General features: G+C 47.9%; 2 protein-coding genes across 4 annotated transcripts in view; both read left to right on the top strand.

Moving 5' to 3' along the window:
• Nucleotides 1-11568, top strand: part of RB1 (RB transcriptional corepressor 1) — a 73329-nt gene extending 61761 nt beyond the window's left edge. Inside the window, exons 25-28 of one of the 2 annotated variants that reach the window (XR_007244953.1) lie at nt 6126-6268; nt 8465-8514; nt 10507-10991; nt 11207-11568. Coding sequence is in view for 1 of the 2 variants with exons in the window: in XM_048502521.1 (XP_048358478.1) it covers nt 6126-6268; nt 8465-8514; nt 10507-10580 (267 nt within the window). In the remaining variant the exon portion in view is untranslated. Of the gene's footprint in view, nt 1-6125; nt 6269-8464; nt 8515-10506; nt 11065-11206 lie in introns of those variants that run through there. The other variant, XM_048502521.1, reaches the window with a different exon arrangement.
• The window catches only part of LG01H21orf58 (linkage group 01 C21orf58 homolog), a 231616-nt gene that overhangs the window by 81280 nt on the left and 135714 nt on the right, over nt 1-14622 (top strand). The gene's annotated exons all lie outside the window — the stretch shown is intronic.

The raw sequence follows: 14622 nt of genomic DNA, 5'->3' as shown, positions 1-14622 counted from the left end.
GCCCCCACAATACGTAAGCATAAGCCAAGACGACGGGCGTAACTTCCATCAGATGTGGCTTCGTATGGGGTCCCTTTATGGTCTTCTTGGCTGAACAGCCGCTGATGCGTGGTTTTTCCGCTGGTTTGGTTGGGGGGGCTTTTCCCATCTTTTGTAGCCCGGTTGAGCTCGGATGCAAATGTAATTACCAGTTGTAATCCATTCAGCCATGGTTTGGGGCTAGCGTGATTACATGTTCGCTCCAGGCGCGGATCTCCGGTCGCATGGCATCGCGTGAAAATACTCGCGAAGATTTCATACGCTCACAGGCCAGGCCTTCGGAAGTTTATTTTGCCGCTTAATCGGAATTCTCGGGCTTAAGTCGGCAAAAGGTCCTGTTCCCTTTGTTTGATGGTTTTAAATGGTTCTGCTGGCCTTTGTTTACTTCTTCGATCTTGAAAGCGCGAAGTGCTCCAAGCGCTTCTTCTTTGGAGTAAGGCGCTACAGTTTGCAGTGCGTTCAGGGAGCTCCCTTCCATTTCATGAATTTCCACAAAACCATTCAGCAGCTGCCACTATCCATCATTCCGAACTGATAAGTCCCGCGACCTTTTCCGCCTCGGAGCGTAAAGATCATCAAATTCGAAAGCATGTGCGTCACCAATTGCAGTATAAAGTAGGGCAATCGGGAAGCGGTGCCATCAAAACGTGCGGGAATGGGGCCTTAGGATGGCCTCTACCAGCAACTGGGGCCGCTTTTGGGGCGTTATAGGAGCTGGGCAGGTGCGGAAGTGCGGTTGAATCGCGCTAAAACGGGTGGCGGGGGTTGTGGCGGGGGAAGGGTCCCTTCGCTGTGGCACGGGAGCTCCCCTTTGGGGCCCAACCGGAGGGCGAGGGAAGGTGAAAGCGTAATGCAGCAGCTCCGCTTCGTCCCGTGACGTCGGTGCCGGGCGGTGCTCTTAGCTTCACGCCGAAAGTAGCGCTCTTTCCCTGTCCGGCCAGATCTCTCTCTCGGCGCTGCTAGTAAGTTTCCCCGCTTCTTGATACGGGAAGCCTCTCGCTGCTTCTCTGCCGCTGCTAAAGCGGCCTGGCTACTGACTTCTCCCTGGGTCCTTTAAGAGCCTTCAGCCAGCCATTTGGCGCTGGCGCCAAGATCTTTGTTTGGTGTGGTCCAAAACCATGCGCGTGAGCTGCTCGAGGTCTTTCAGGAAAATTGTTCTCGGAGCATTTCTCTCCTGGGCTATTTCCATAGCCATGTTCGCTGGGCGTAAACTGTTCCCCGCTCTCTAATTCCGGTAGAGCCCTCACGCTGCTCCTCTCGAGCCTCGCGATCTTCCAGCTCCCAGTCCTGTTTGGCTCCTGGCTAAAGCTGCATCAGCTGTTCTTCTCCTGAATCGCCCAGATCTAACTCCGGACCGCTCGCCGGCGAATCCTCAGTGGCCCCTGCAGTTGCCCCCCCCAGTGAAGTCCACGGAGGTCGGGGAATCGTGGGCACGCCATCATCCGCAAAAGTTAGTTCATGCGTTTTGACCCTCCGGGTAGGTCCGCGACACTTTCTATGGACTGTCGGGACCCCGACGTAGTTGGGCTACGCCGCGACCGCGCGTTTTTGCCAGTGGTGCAAGTGGGCATGGGGGGTCCTCTAAGCTATTGGTCCATATATTTCGCCAACGCATTCTTGGGTATCTCCGCGCGATGGCTGATACCCCGATTTCCTCTCGAACAGTAATGCATCATCGGGTTTGTGAATCATCCACTATGGTGGCGCGGTGGTGATGTGTTTCTATGGGAGCACGATCCATCGATACCCTCCACCAGGGTCGAAGAATTCCTGACGCATTCTCTCGACGTCCCGCCGAAACCGGGTCAAGGCCACATTAACAGTGGGCTTCCTCCATCTGCTCTTTGTAGTTGAGAGGAAGGCCACGCCGGGCTGAGCCGAGGCCTGGAGAGAGGTCACCAGGGAAGCGTTGGTTCCTTTATTGGTTCCTCGACAGGGACTGTCGAATGGGTGGTAGAGAGGGAGCTCTTCTATGGGGCTACTGCAGTCTCCTCGTACATCATCGCTCAACGGACTCCCTTGAAAGACAATCTCTGCATGTTGAAGAAACACCAAAGATTCACAGAGTGGTTGAGTGTAGCTGAGCAGCTCAAATCGTCATACCAAACTTGGGGTTGATTTGTGAGTTCTACGCGATAATGCTAAGGAACTCGAAGCGACTTTGAAACAAAAGCTTATTTAGGACAGCTCGCTTATTCCATAAACTCTCAATGAACCCGATACACGCCATATGCAGAACTGGCCCCCCCTCGCTAGAATCGGGTTTTTACAGACCGCACGAGCACTGCCCCTCCCCCTGGTAAAGTTCCCAAGCATAGTTTCACACAGAAAAAGCGAAAGTACGTTTCACACAGATATGATAAGCATAAGCATAGCAAGGTCAGTACTCCGGGCAGCAAGCCCAGCGCAAGGAATGTGCCAAGGACGAGTCGGGCGGGGGATCGCACTAACCCCCACCCTTACATTGATACCCCCAGAATACCAGGACTTGTCTGGGGTTTTCAAGGAGAGCGAGTGTGATCGGCTACCCCCGCACCGGAGCACAGACTGTAAAATCGAGCTGTGACCGGGGCCCCAGCTGCCCAAGAACCGGCTCTACCCGATGAGCCCCGCAGAGGTGGAGGTCTTGTGGGAGTTCCTTGATAAAAACTTCCGTAGAGGCGTTTATCTGGCGTTGCACCAGCAAGTTTGCGGCCCCAGTACTGTTTGTGAAAAAGGACGGGACTTTGAGACTTTGTACTGATTTCCGGGGCCTGAATGTGGTCTCGGCCCGCAACAAGTACCCCTTGCTCCTTATTAAAGACTTGTTGGCTTGTTTGGGCGGGGGGCGAAATTCACGAAGCTGGACTTTTGCGAAGCCTATTACAGGGTATGGATTGCAGATGGGATGGAGCTTTCAACACCAGACTAGGCCAGTTTGAATATTTCGTAATGCCATTTGGGTTAGCCGGGGCCCCCGGGGTGTTCATGTCATTGATAAACGAGGTGCTCCAGGACTTCCTGTTCAAAGGGGTGGTGGTTTACCTAGATGATGTCTTAATTTACTCTGATTCACTGGAGGAACATGTGACTTTGGTCAGGGCTGTCTTGCAGCGGTTGCTGGACAATGAGCTATTCGTGAAGCTCTCCAAATGCGAGTTTCTCAAACCCAAGCTGGATTTCCTGGGGTTCCGGATCTCCCGGGAGGGGCTGGAAATGGACCCTGCAAAAGTGTAGGATGTCTTGCAATGGAAAGCCCCCCGCACCCACAAGCAACTGCAGTCGTTCCTGGGGTTTGCCAACTTTTACTAGGACTTCATTGCGGACTTTGCGCAGCTCCCCCTCCCCCTCACCAACTTGCTTAGGACTAAGGATAAGGGGGCAGGGGCCTCAAAACCAGGGGCACTGTTGGACTGGTCCCCAGAGTGCAAGGCCGCATTCGAGGCACTGAAGCACACATTTATGACGATGGGGACCCTTCGCGGCCCTTCGTGGTCCACGTGGACGCAGTGGCGTACCTAGGCAAACTGGAGTCCTGGACAAAACCTGAGCTTGATGCCCCCCCCATGGGCGGCCACCCTCCCCCACCATAACCAAACAAAGATTTTTTTTCCACCAGGTTGTTTCAAAGTCACCATCACATTATAGAACATGCCCCAACACACAAATCTGAACACAGCAGAACTATTTTTTTGAAAAAAATTTCAAAATGCTTTATTACTGCTATGAAAACATTTTATGGTGTTGTATCCAGTCCCCCCAATTGGGGGAAACAAGCATCACTTTCAATATTATTTAAACTGGGGGCCCCAGATTCTCCCTTTAAGGTGGATTTAAAAGGAGAATCTGGGCTCCCTAGTTTAAACAAGTGATGCTGGAATCCACCCCCAAACAGCATCATTTTCAATGGTGTTTAAACTAGGGAGCCCAGATTCTCCTTTTAAATCCACCTTAAATCAACCCCCTTTGGCATGGATTTAAAGGGAAAATCTGGGGTCCCTAGTTTAAACAACATTGAAAGTGATGCTATTTTGGGGTGGATTATCCCCCACCCTGAAACAGCATCACTTTTCTAATGTGTTTAAACTGTGGGACCTCAGATTCTCCCTTTTAAATCCATGCAGCTCGACAGGGGCTTGATATTTAATAAATTAAACAAATTAAATTAACCTTTTGGTTAGGCATTGAGATAATAAAAGAAAGAAAGAAAACAAGCATCAGCAGGAAGGGGGTGGATTTAAAAGGAAAATCTGGGAAAATTTAGGGGGTGGCTGCTGTCAGGGGTGCAATTATTAAGATAGCAGCACCAAAATTTTAGAGTATCTTCGTGAGACCCTGCTGATGATACCACCCAGGTTTGGTATCAGGGGGTCCAAAGTTATGGACCCTCAAAGGTGTAGCCCCCATCTCCTATTAGCTCCCATTGGAAACAATGGGGGATGGGGGCACTCCCTTTGGGAGACCATAACTTTGGACTCCCTAAACCAAACCAAACCAAACCTGGGTGATATCATCAGGAGAGTATCCTGAAAAATCCCGGAAATTTTGGTGCTGCTAGCCTAAAAACTGCGCCCTCTGCAGGCCAAAAACAGAAAAAGTTGGGCCTCTGCTTGGAGTTGGGCCTCTGCTCGGCTTACCACGCAGCAACAGATGGCCAGACTGAACGGGTTAACGGCATCCTCGAGCAGTACCTCCGCTGCTACGTAAACCAACACAACAACGACTGGGCCACCCTCCTCCCATTCGCCGAGTACTGTCAGAATCCCAAAAACTGAAACAAACTCATGTAAAAGAACAGTAGTTTATTGAGTAATGAGATCTTCTGTGGTCAATGCCAGAACTAAGGTTTGCCCACCCAAAACCCAATAGTTAAAGCAGGGTGCACCCCACCCCCCCACCCCCATCGTGGGAATGCGCGCCCAAAAAGAACTGCAAATGAGATAACGGTGAAGACAGCCAGGCACTGACCTTGGGCAGCACCTGGTACAGTATAACATCATACAGAAGACAGAGGAAAGTCAGTTAGAAATGCAATTAACCCATTCCTCCACCCACAGCATACAGAAAGCAGCAAAAGCAAAATCCCCTTAATAACAGGCTTCCTGACAAGTACGCCCACAACAATGCCGTTCACTCAAGCACTGGCCAGAGCCCATTCAAGATCGTTTATGGACATGACAATGACCCTTTCCCCCTGGAGGGGGCATTACTGGAAGGGCCGCCGGAACTAGGAGAATGGATCGCCTTCCTACGTGCTTCCTGGAGCGCCGCCCTAAAATCCCTGACCAAGGCCAAATCGGACTACAAACGCTTCGCTGACCGCAAGCGCCAGCCAGTGGACTATAAGGTTGGTGACCGGGCTTTCCTGTCGACGAAAAACTTGTGGGGCCTGCCGGGGATGCGGAAGCTTGGCGCTCGGTTCATCGGCCCATTCAAAGTCTCTCGTGTGATCAACCCGGTTGCAGTCGAATTGGAACTCCCCAAAACCCTTGCCAAAATCCACCCTGTGTTCCACGTCAGCCTCCTGAAGAAAGCCGCCCCTAATGACCCCTGGCATCCAGCAGCCCCTCCCCCCGAGGTGTATGTGGTCAGCAGTGAACTGCACCAGGAGGTTGCCGCCATAGTGGACTCCCACTTTGCAATATCTAGTCAAGTGGAAGGATCTCCCTCCCGGCTACAACGAATGGGTAGCAGTCTATCACGTTGCAGCACCTCGCATCATCCGAGCCTTTCACCGAGCGTATCCAGACAAACCGGGCGGGAGGGGGCCTTAAGGGGAGCGGGATGTCAGGACCAAGGTCCTACTGCAGTTTCCGTTTCAGTTTCGTTTCCCCTGATCCCCACCACTCCAAAGGACTGCCCACACACCCTATATATACTGGGACTGAAAGCAAGAACCCTCAGTTCCAGCACTCTGTACCTAGGGCGACATATATCAATAATGTTCGTTCCTTTTTATAAAGTTGACTTTTTTTGAGTGTGTTCAGCCTTACACCCTGGAGCCATCTTGAAGCACTCGTGGCATCTGGCCCCGTCTCAAAAGAAGGTGTTTCATGTTTAGAATAAAAGCTCCATTTGACATTTTGTACTCTCTTCTGGCCATTTAGACTGCTGAAAAATTTCAGAAGATAAACCAGATGATGTGCAACAGCGATCGCCACCTGAAGCGTGGAGCAGAAGCGAGCCCTGGGCCCAAACCTCTGAAGAGGCTGCGCTTTGACATGGAAGGGCAGGACGAAGCGGACGGCAGGTGGGTTGGCGCAGTCTGTTCTTCCTGCTTGGTGAGTTAGATTGTCCTGTGTGGTTTCTGGTTTTTTCCTAAAGGAAGAAACAACTGTGTGGTGGTAGGTTTCCTCCTGCTGCTACACCCCAAGCCGTTCTCCAGGGGTGCAGGAGGGAGGGGGAGACCTCTGCTTGCTGTCAGCATAGGGCCCAACCCATTGACGTTTTGAAGGGCACCTCTGTTTTCAGCAAGGAAGACAATGCATGTTAGAAGTTGCTGTGTGATGGGTGTGGTGCCGCTGGCGGGCATGTGCTGCTCCCTTCTGCTCTCTGGGCCTGATGGGCCCCAGAGGCCGCCCAAGCGCCTGCCAGGTGATGTGCTGCTCTCCTGGCCTGCACAACCCAGCACCGTTTGGTTCTTTCTGCTTCCTGTGATCAAGGAGCAGATGTTTAATCAGGCATTTTAAACAGTTCTGTATGTAAATATTTCTGGTATTCATTTGTTTGTGCTGGTCTTTGACTGCAACAAATGATTCTGATTCGGATTCAGTACTGATGACACCAAGTAGCTGTTTTAGGAGTTAATTGCCAAGGACGCCAGTTCTCTTTCCTGCGTTGCCATTCAAAAGCTCCACTTCTCCCATTACCCAGTGACTGGTTATCACAGGGATGGCTGATCACACTTGCAGACTTTTTGGGAAATAGTGACTTAGCCAATGACTGCCTCCTTTTCCCTAGTGCCCAGAGTAAATAGGATGTTGAAACAATGGACATCTGTGTGGAACAACTACTAGCATTCAGAATAGTACAGGGTTTATTGAAAGTAAAAAGGCCACACACATAATGTCTGATCAGCAGCCAATTGACCAAGGAATACCAAAGGAAGTCTAAACATGCAGTTGTTAGGAGTTATAAAAGCTTCCTATTACCTTGGAGAAATTCTTGACAACTGACAGCTACTGTGTCAGACTACACAGGGAAGCCATTGAAATCCACAAACACCAGGACAGTTTCAACGTAAAGGAAGAGTGTCTGAAAATCAACAAAACCTGGCTACCAGTACTAAAAGAACACCAAAGACAAAAACCAGAGGCATTCAAATGTAACTTCAAATGAGCAAATGAACTCTACCCAGACTCTACATGCCAATTCAGTTGCAAGTTTGATTGCAGATGCAGGTGTGAATGTGATTGCAAGTGATTGCAAATGCAGCAGCAAATGCAACTGTAGATTAACTCCACCCAGACACATGTAGAGGTGCAGTATGCATTATACTCAACCACATACTCATTCCACACTGTGCCATGGAGAGAAACACACCTTACTGTGGCATGCCTCTGGAGATGCTAGCCGTAGGTGACAAAATGTTCAGAGCAAAAACTGCGAGACCTTGACCACACAGCCCAGAAAAGCCACAACAGCCGGTTCTTAACGCTCCCCATTTCCTTTGAGTCTTTGTTGAGACAGCCCTCTGCCTGCTGTACATTGCAAGGGCTCCTTCATCCAGGTCTAATCACTTGAGAGGGCCTATAAAAATGGCTCCCCCCACTAAAGGCTTTTCTCTGAACCCTCCAGGTGCCAGATTCCTAGCTAAGGTGTGAAGGACCATTTTATATGCTGCTAGGAAGGGAATTAGCATTTTCAATGCTTTGACAGTTGGTATTCGGTGAGTCTTCCCCCTTCCTGCCTGTCTCTTGTAGCAGAGAACTTTTAAAACTCTATGTGAAGGTTTTATCAAGCCCAGTCATCCACATAAAATTTTATCACGCCCAGTCATCCACATTCACAGAAGGTAATTATTTTAGTGATGTGTTACAAGAGTTTGTGTAGCTACAAGAAGCTACAAAGTTGAAGCTAAAGAATGAGGAGTGGAAAATAGCGTTACCTGAATGAGTTTATTTTATTGACAACATGTGAGTTGGTTCTAGCAAACTGGATGGAGGAGCTGTGCCTGGTTTGCGTCTTGAAAAGCTTCTGGCAGATGGGCTGGGAGTGGCGCAGGAGGGTCGGGGCGGGGGGGATCAAGAAGGCAGCTGTTCTGGCTCACCCAATGGGACTGTGGCTGGGTGGCAAAGCTGGAAGCAAAAAAGGATTCAGTCAGTGCAGTTGCCGCTTGCAGGTAGATTGACCACCTGGCTGTTGTGTTAGTCCACTAGCCATGGGCAGTTGTTTCTGGGTGGAATTCATGTGTGTCTCTTTCTAATTAAAAAAACCCACTTCACAGGGAGCAGCTCTCTGGAGAGTCGAAGTTCCAGCAGAAGCTTGCAGAAATGAGTAAGTATTGGAAACATCAAAACAACAGGCAGGTCACCCAAGAGCTGCTGCACAAGGTGGTTTCCATTTCGTGGCAGCCGTCCTGGGTGCCTCAGGGCAAACCTGCTGCTGAGACAAATTGGAGTTTTTAAAAAGCAGTTTGTAATGCAGCAGCGGGATCTGTAGTTCATGAGGGGAGGGGGCTGAAATCCCACTGGGGGAGCCTATGGTAACTTTTTGGACCCAACCATCATTCCTTTCAGCAGTGTAGACATTTGGAAACTTTATGTACCATCCAGATTTTCAAAATGGAAGTACTGTAAAAAAAAAAGAGTCTTCAGAATTTTGGGAAACATTCACTTCTAGAACATACTTTCCTGACAAACTTTTTAGCACACACCCAACAAAAGAGGAGATTCTCTCTGGTATCTGTGTGTCATTTCCCATAATACAGTATTGGCTCTGTAGCGCCAGTTTTGGGGACTTCTCCTCTGAATTGGAGGGTCAGATGACACTGTGAATTGCCACTGATTTTGTGTAAACATTCATATGATAAAGTTTCTAGTTTCAAATGATAATACAGTTGGTCTATCTGAAGCCCCCTGAACTTTCCCATTTCTTCCTGCAACCTCCAGCCCTTCATAAAGCTGGACGTCATCAACAAATGCCACAGGGATGGTGAACTGAGGAGGGGAATGTAGGATCATAGAGTTGGAAGAGATCTCAAGGGCCATGCAGTCCAATCCCCTGCAATGCAGGAACACTCAAAGCACTTCTGACATATGATCATCCAGCCTCTGTTTAAAAACCTCCAATGAAGGAAACTCCATCACTCTCTGAGGCAGTGAATTCCACTGTTAAACTGTCCCGACTATCAGGAAGTTCTTCCTAATGTTTAGATGGAGACTCTTTTCCTCCACCTTGGATCCATTACTCCTTGTTCTTGGTTGCCTTCCTCTGGACGCATTCCAGCTTGTCACTTTCCACCTTGAATTGTGGTGCCCAGAACCGGACACAAGATTCCAGATGAGGTCTGACCAATGCCGATTAGAGAGCTACTATTATGTCCCTCGATTTAGACACTATACTTCTATTGATTCAGCCCACAATTGCATTGGCTTTCTTGGCTGCTGCATCACACTGCTAACTCAAGTTCAACTTGTGGTCTACTAAGATTCCCAGATCCCTTTCACATGTGCTGTTCTCAAGCCAGATGCCGCCCATCCAATGTCTGCATTTTGTTTTTTTCTACCTAAGTCCACTAGTCTTATATTTATCTGCCTAAGTTCACAAAGTCTTACATTTATCTCTGTTGAAATGCATTTTGTTAGTTTTGGCCTAGCTCTCTAATCTGTTCAGGTCATTTTGAATTCTGATCAGGTCCTCTGGGGTATGAGCCACCCCTCCTAATTTGGTGTCATCTGCAAATTTGATTAGCATGCCTTCTATTCCATCATCCAAGTCATTGATAAAAAGATTGAATAGCGCTGGTCCCAAGATAGAACCCTGCAACACCCCACTAGTCGCTTCTCTCCAGGATGAAGAGGAGCCATTGATGAGCACTCCTTGGGTTCGGTTAGTCAACCAACTACACATCCATCTAACAGTAGCCTTGTCTAGCCCACATTTTACATGCTTACTTGAAAGAATGTCTGCTCTACAATTTTTCCTGGTATTAATGTCAGGCTGACTGGGCAGAAAATTGGGCAATTTTTGGACACAAGATTTCCAGTAATAGTTTTTCTCAGGGCTCAGCTGGGCTGCTGCAGAGATGTAGAGGCCCACACTTCCACAACCCAGTGTGTGATAAGCCTTTCTATGAGTTGATGAGACCTCAGCGTATTTAACCTAAGATTTGTAGTAATGTTTACATGAAATAATTTCTAAAAATGAATGCAACATGAATTGGCTGTTTGGCTTCTCCCAGCGTGAGTTGTTATTTTTTAAATTAAAGGGCCTCTTTGCCACAACTTAAAATGCACCATTAACAAACAGTTCTGCTTTCTTGTGCAGCATCCACTCGAACCAGGATACAAAACCAGAAGCTAAATGACGGAGCTGACATTTCTACCCCTGATCAAAAATGAAATCCCGGCAGCCTGTGACCACGGGCACTCTGCGCTTTGCAAACTCTCACCAGGCCCTTGACATACAAATCTTAGTTCCTTTTGTAACCAGTAGCTAATTTGAGGTAGCTGGACTTTTTTACTTGTTTTTTCTGCAGAGATTATGCTATTGATGCAATATGTATACAATATTATCTACGTAATTGTTTATATAAATTAGGATTTTTAAGTGAAAATTTCTCCGCTTCCCAATGTAGTATTACTGGTTTGATACAATTTTACTCTATTTATACTGAACTCCTGTGTTTGGGGGAAATTTGAAGTTTCAGTAGAATTAGTCAGAATGCACTAATGTCATTTTTATATTAGAATTTGATGCACTATTTACTTTTCTATAAATTAGATCCAAATACTGCAGTGTTTAAAAATACAGTTCCCGCATTATAGTCCGTGGAGTCTCAGCTACGCGTGCAGAAGCATCTACCAGATTGAGCTCTACAACTATGTATAGAACAGGGGTAGGGAACCTGCGGCTCTCCAGATGTTCAGGAACTACAATTCCCATCAGCCCCTGCCAGCATGGCCAATTGGCCATGCTGGCAGGGGCTGATGGGAATTGTAGTTCCTGAACATCTGGAGAGCCGCAGGTTCCCTACCCCTGGTATAGAACTTGACAGTGAGGTGTAAACTCAGTGTCTACACTTACTACTGAAACAAAAAAACCCTGTATCTCGTTGACATTTCTGTCTTTCCCCCTATTATAATGTAAGAAAACATGCACCTATTTATTTATCAGCTAGCCTGGGTTGAATTTCACTAAATTATTTCGAAAGCCAGAATAGCAATTCTTCCCTCTGCAGTACAGAATTCTCAACGTGCCCTTTGCTTCTCTTCATCAGGAGCAGGGGGAAAGATTAAAATGCTATACAGAGTTAATGGCTGTAGCTGCACTGGGTCCATACGAATCAGTACTGGGATTGTGAACACTGAATATGTAAAGAATGAGAAACTGAAATGTCCTGGGATTTTATTAGTAAATGGCTTTATTTAAGACTTCAACTCAAAAAACTGCAAGTAGCCTATTTTTATTATGATTGTATATTCCAGATAATTGGCAGTTGTACATTAGAAGTGTTGTTCTGCATACTAATGTTACTCCTTTAAGAATAAATAAAAGTTTTTTAAAATAAGCACTGATTATCTTCAGTTTTGTAACTCTTGTTTTTGAAACGACATACAGCATATTTGATCTGTCACTTCAGAACTCCATCCTAGCATAGCTTGGGAAAAAAGAGGTTTTCTAGCTTCATGCTATTTGACTTTCAAAGTGTGTTTTACTTCCCTGCTGGTACAACTGGGTCAGTAGGGATTAGAATGATAGAAATGTACCTTCTTTAAAAATTATTGTAGTAAAGCCAAAAAGTCCATTGTCAACAGGGGAGGAAGCGGCTGAGGACTGTAAAGTGGCCCAGATGTCCCCATCACAACATTTAACCCCTCAAGGTGGTCTTAGGGCAGCTCTGTGCTGTTAAAGCTCCTGATCCACCCGTGAGGTTGTGTTTCCTTCCAGCTGCAGGGCATCCGACCTGCAAAGCCCTGTCTGAAGCCAAATTGCATTTGTGTCTGTGCCTCCAGGCAGGATCTGGGCACTTGAGGGTGAGTGGCAGTTCTGTTTTTTTTGGCAAAGGTCCTTCAGTTTTTAAATGCTCCCACTCTGCCGGCTTTGCTGATGAAGTTCTTCAGGAGGTCATGGCCCATTTCTGCAAAGCCTGGAGTCTGAGTCACCGTAGTCAGGTGATTGATGCAAAACTGGAAGCAGAATTCCTCCAAGTCCCAGGAATAAAACAAGGTTGGCGTCTGTCTGTGACCTACTGTCCGTAGTGTTCTCTCGAACATTATAGTGTGTTTAGACACAAAAGAAAAAGAGTTTGGATTTATATCCACCCTTTCTCTCCTGTAAGGAGACTCAAAGGGGCTGACAATCTCCTTTCCCCCCCTCCCCCCAACAAACACCCTGTGAGGTGGGTGGGGCTGATGAGCTCGAAGAACTGTGACCAGCCCAAGGTCACCCAGCTGGCGTGCGTGGGAGTGCACAGGCTAATCTGAATTCCCCAGATATATTGGACAAACTGAATATCCACAGCTCAGGCGGCAGAGCGGGGAATCAAATCCGGTTCTCCAGATCAGAGTGCACCTGCTCTTCACCACTACGCCACTGCTGCTCGCTTCATGCCACGAAGCTGACTTACAGCAATCCTGTGGGTTTCAAGGCAAGCTGGTTGGCCATCGCCTGCCTCTGCATAACGACCCTGGACTTCCTTGGTGGTCTCCCATCCAAGTCCTAACCGGAGCCAGCCCTGCTTAGCTCCCCAGGGCTGACCACAGCGGGCCAGCGGAGGCTGTCAAAGGGGTCAAAGCAAAAGTGTGCAGGGGGTGCCAGTGTGGGGGCTGGGGGGCTGGCCTTCCTGGGGTGCCTCAAAAACAGAAAAACCCAACCTGACAGCAGGGCCTTCGGTTCTTGTTAATTTAAAAAATAATTTTATTAACATAAAGACATACAGATCAAATAAATGCATTTAAATTACATGTAGAGAGTGATTCTCTTATCTCATTACCTTTTGGTATAGCTTAGAAAACATCTGTACAGTTCAACTTCTACATTTAATAGGTTTGTTATATCTAGTGTTTAATATATTGTATATGTAATATACTATTGATAAACATAACAACAACTAACATCATAACTAAGCTATCCAACAAATTAATGACTTATAAGAGAGATAAGGATTACAACGGGGTGAAAAACATCCTCTGAAGATGCCAGCCACAGATGCAGGCGAAACATCAGGAGAAAATGCTACTGGAACACGGCCAGGCAGCCCGGAAACCACACAGAACGCTCTTCGGGTCTGCCTCATGCTTTACTTTCTCCAGCCGCGGTGCCGGGGGAGAGGAGTCTGCTGCTCCTTAAGGCCCCTTCCTTTGGAGCTCAGACGTCTTCCCTCAAGCAGCAGTGCTTGGGCCCTGATGCCAGCCAGGCTGGAAGGGTGTTGGGTTTTGGGTACTTGCTTGTGGGGTGCCTTGGACAAGGGACGCTGTTTGTGCAAGACCATGGGGCGTGTTTGGGGATTGAGAAGCAGACCCACCCTGTGTCCCTGGGCTGGCTGGCAAAGGTGGCCCATCTCTCCTCAGGACCACAGGAATCTCCCCGCTACTGCCTGGAGCAGCCGAAGCAGCCCTTAAGGCCTCCTTTCCCCACTTTGCTAAAGTGTTCTTCTGCCCCCACCCCCACCCCACGAAAGTGAATCTGTTTTTGGTGCCCTGTGCTTGGCTAGGATAAGAGTGGGGGAGACACAAGCCAGGTTCAACAGTTGAAACAATAGGTTCATTACTTAGGAGAATGAAGACCCTGACTCCGCCCTTGGGTCTGTCTAAGTCAGAGAACTGGCTTGTCTTGAGCAGATTTGAAGCTGTAGACGATGTCTTCTCTTGGCTGCTTGGCTGCAAGAAAGTCCACTGTGCCTTGCTTCCTTTCAGTTCTTTCAGTCTTTGGTTCTAATTGCTGTTAACCTTAACTTGTGCTCTATATATCACCATAGACTACTATGGACCACCATATATGTCACAAATATTACAGTCTCTAGCTACCCTTGGCACCTTGCTCAGACTGACTGGCTAGAGCTAAAAAAATAACAGAGGATTGCTGGGTAAAAGAAAGGGAAACTGCCCTCTTGGGAAATGTGTCTTAAAGGGGGCAGGGGCTAGCTAAAATCCCTCCCATTTGTGAAGACTTTAACAAAGAGAACTAAAACCATGCTAACTATGGGGAAACTGAATCTTAATGGGGAAATAACAAAAGCCTCTGTGGGGGCATGACACTAAGCCTTATTCTTCAGTAGTATCTACGTGCCCACACGTGTGCCCCTCACTTGCGAAGCACATCGGCCATCCTCTCCCAGACAGAAGAAAGTTGGATGTGGTTGCTTCCCATTCTTATTCAGAGTGCTGCATGTCTTGTCTGGATGCTGCTGCTGCATCTCTAATAATATTTGGCTACCAGGAA

This window comes from Sphaerodactylus townsendi, linkage group LG01 (assembly GCF_021028975.2).
Source record: "Sphaerodactylus townsendi isolate TG3544 linkage group LG01, MPM_Stown_v2.3, whole genome shotgun sequence".
NCBI lineage: Eukaryota > Metazoa > Chordata > Lepidosauria > Squamata > Sphaerodactylidae > Sphaerodactylus > Sphaerodactylus townsendi.
The sequence above is the reverse complement of the archived record's forward strand: the minus strand, read 5'-3'. Positions and strand labels throughout refer to the sequence as shown.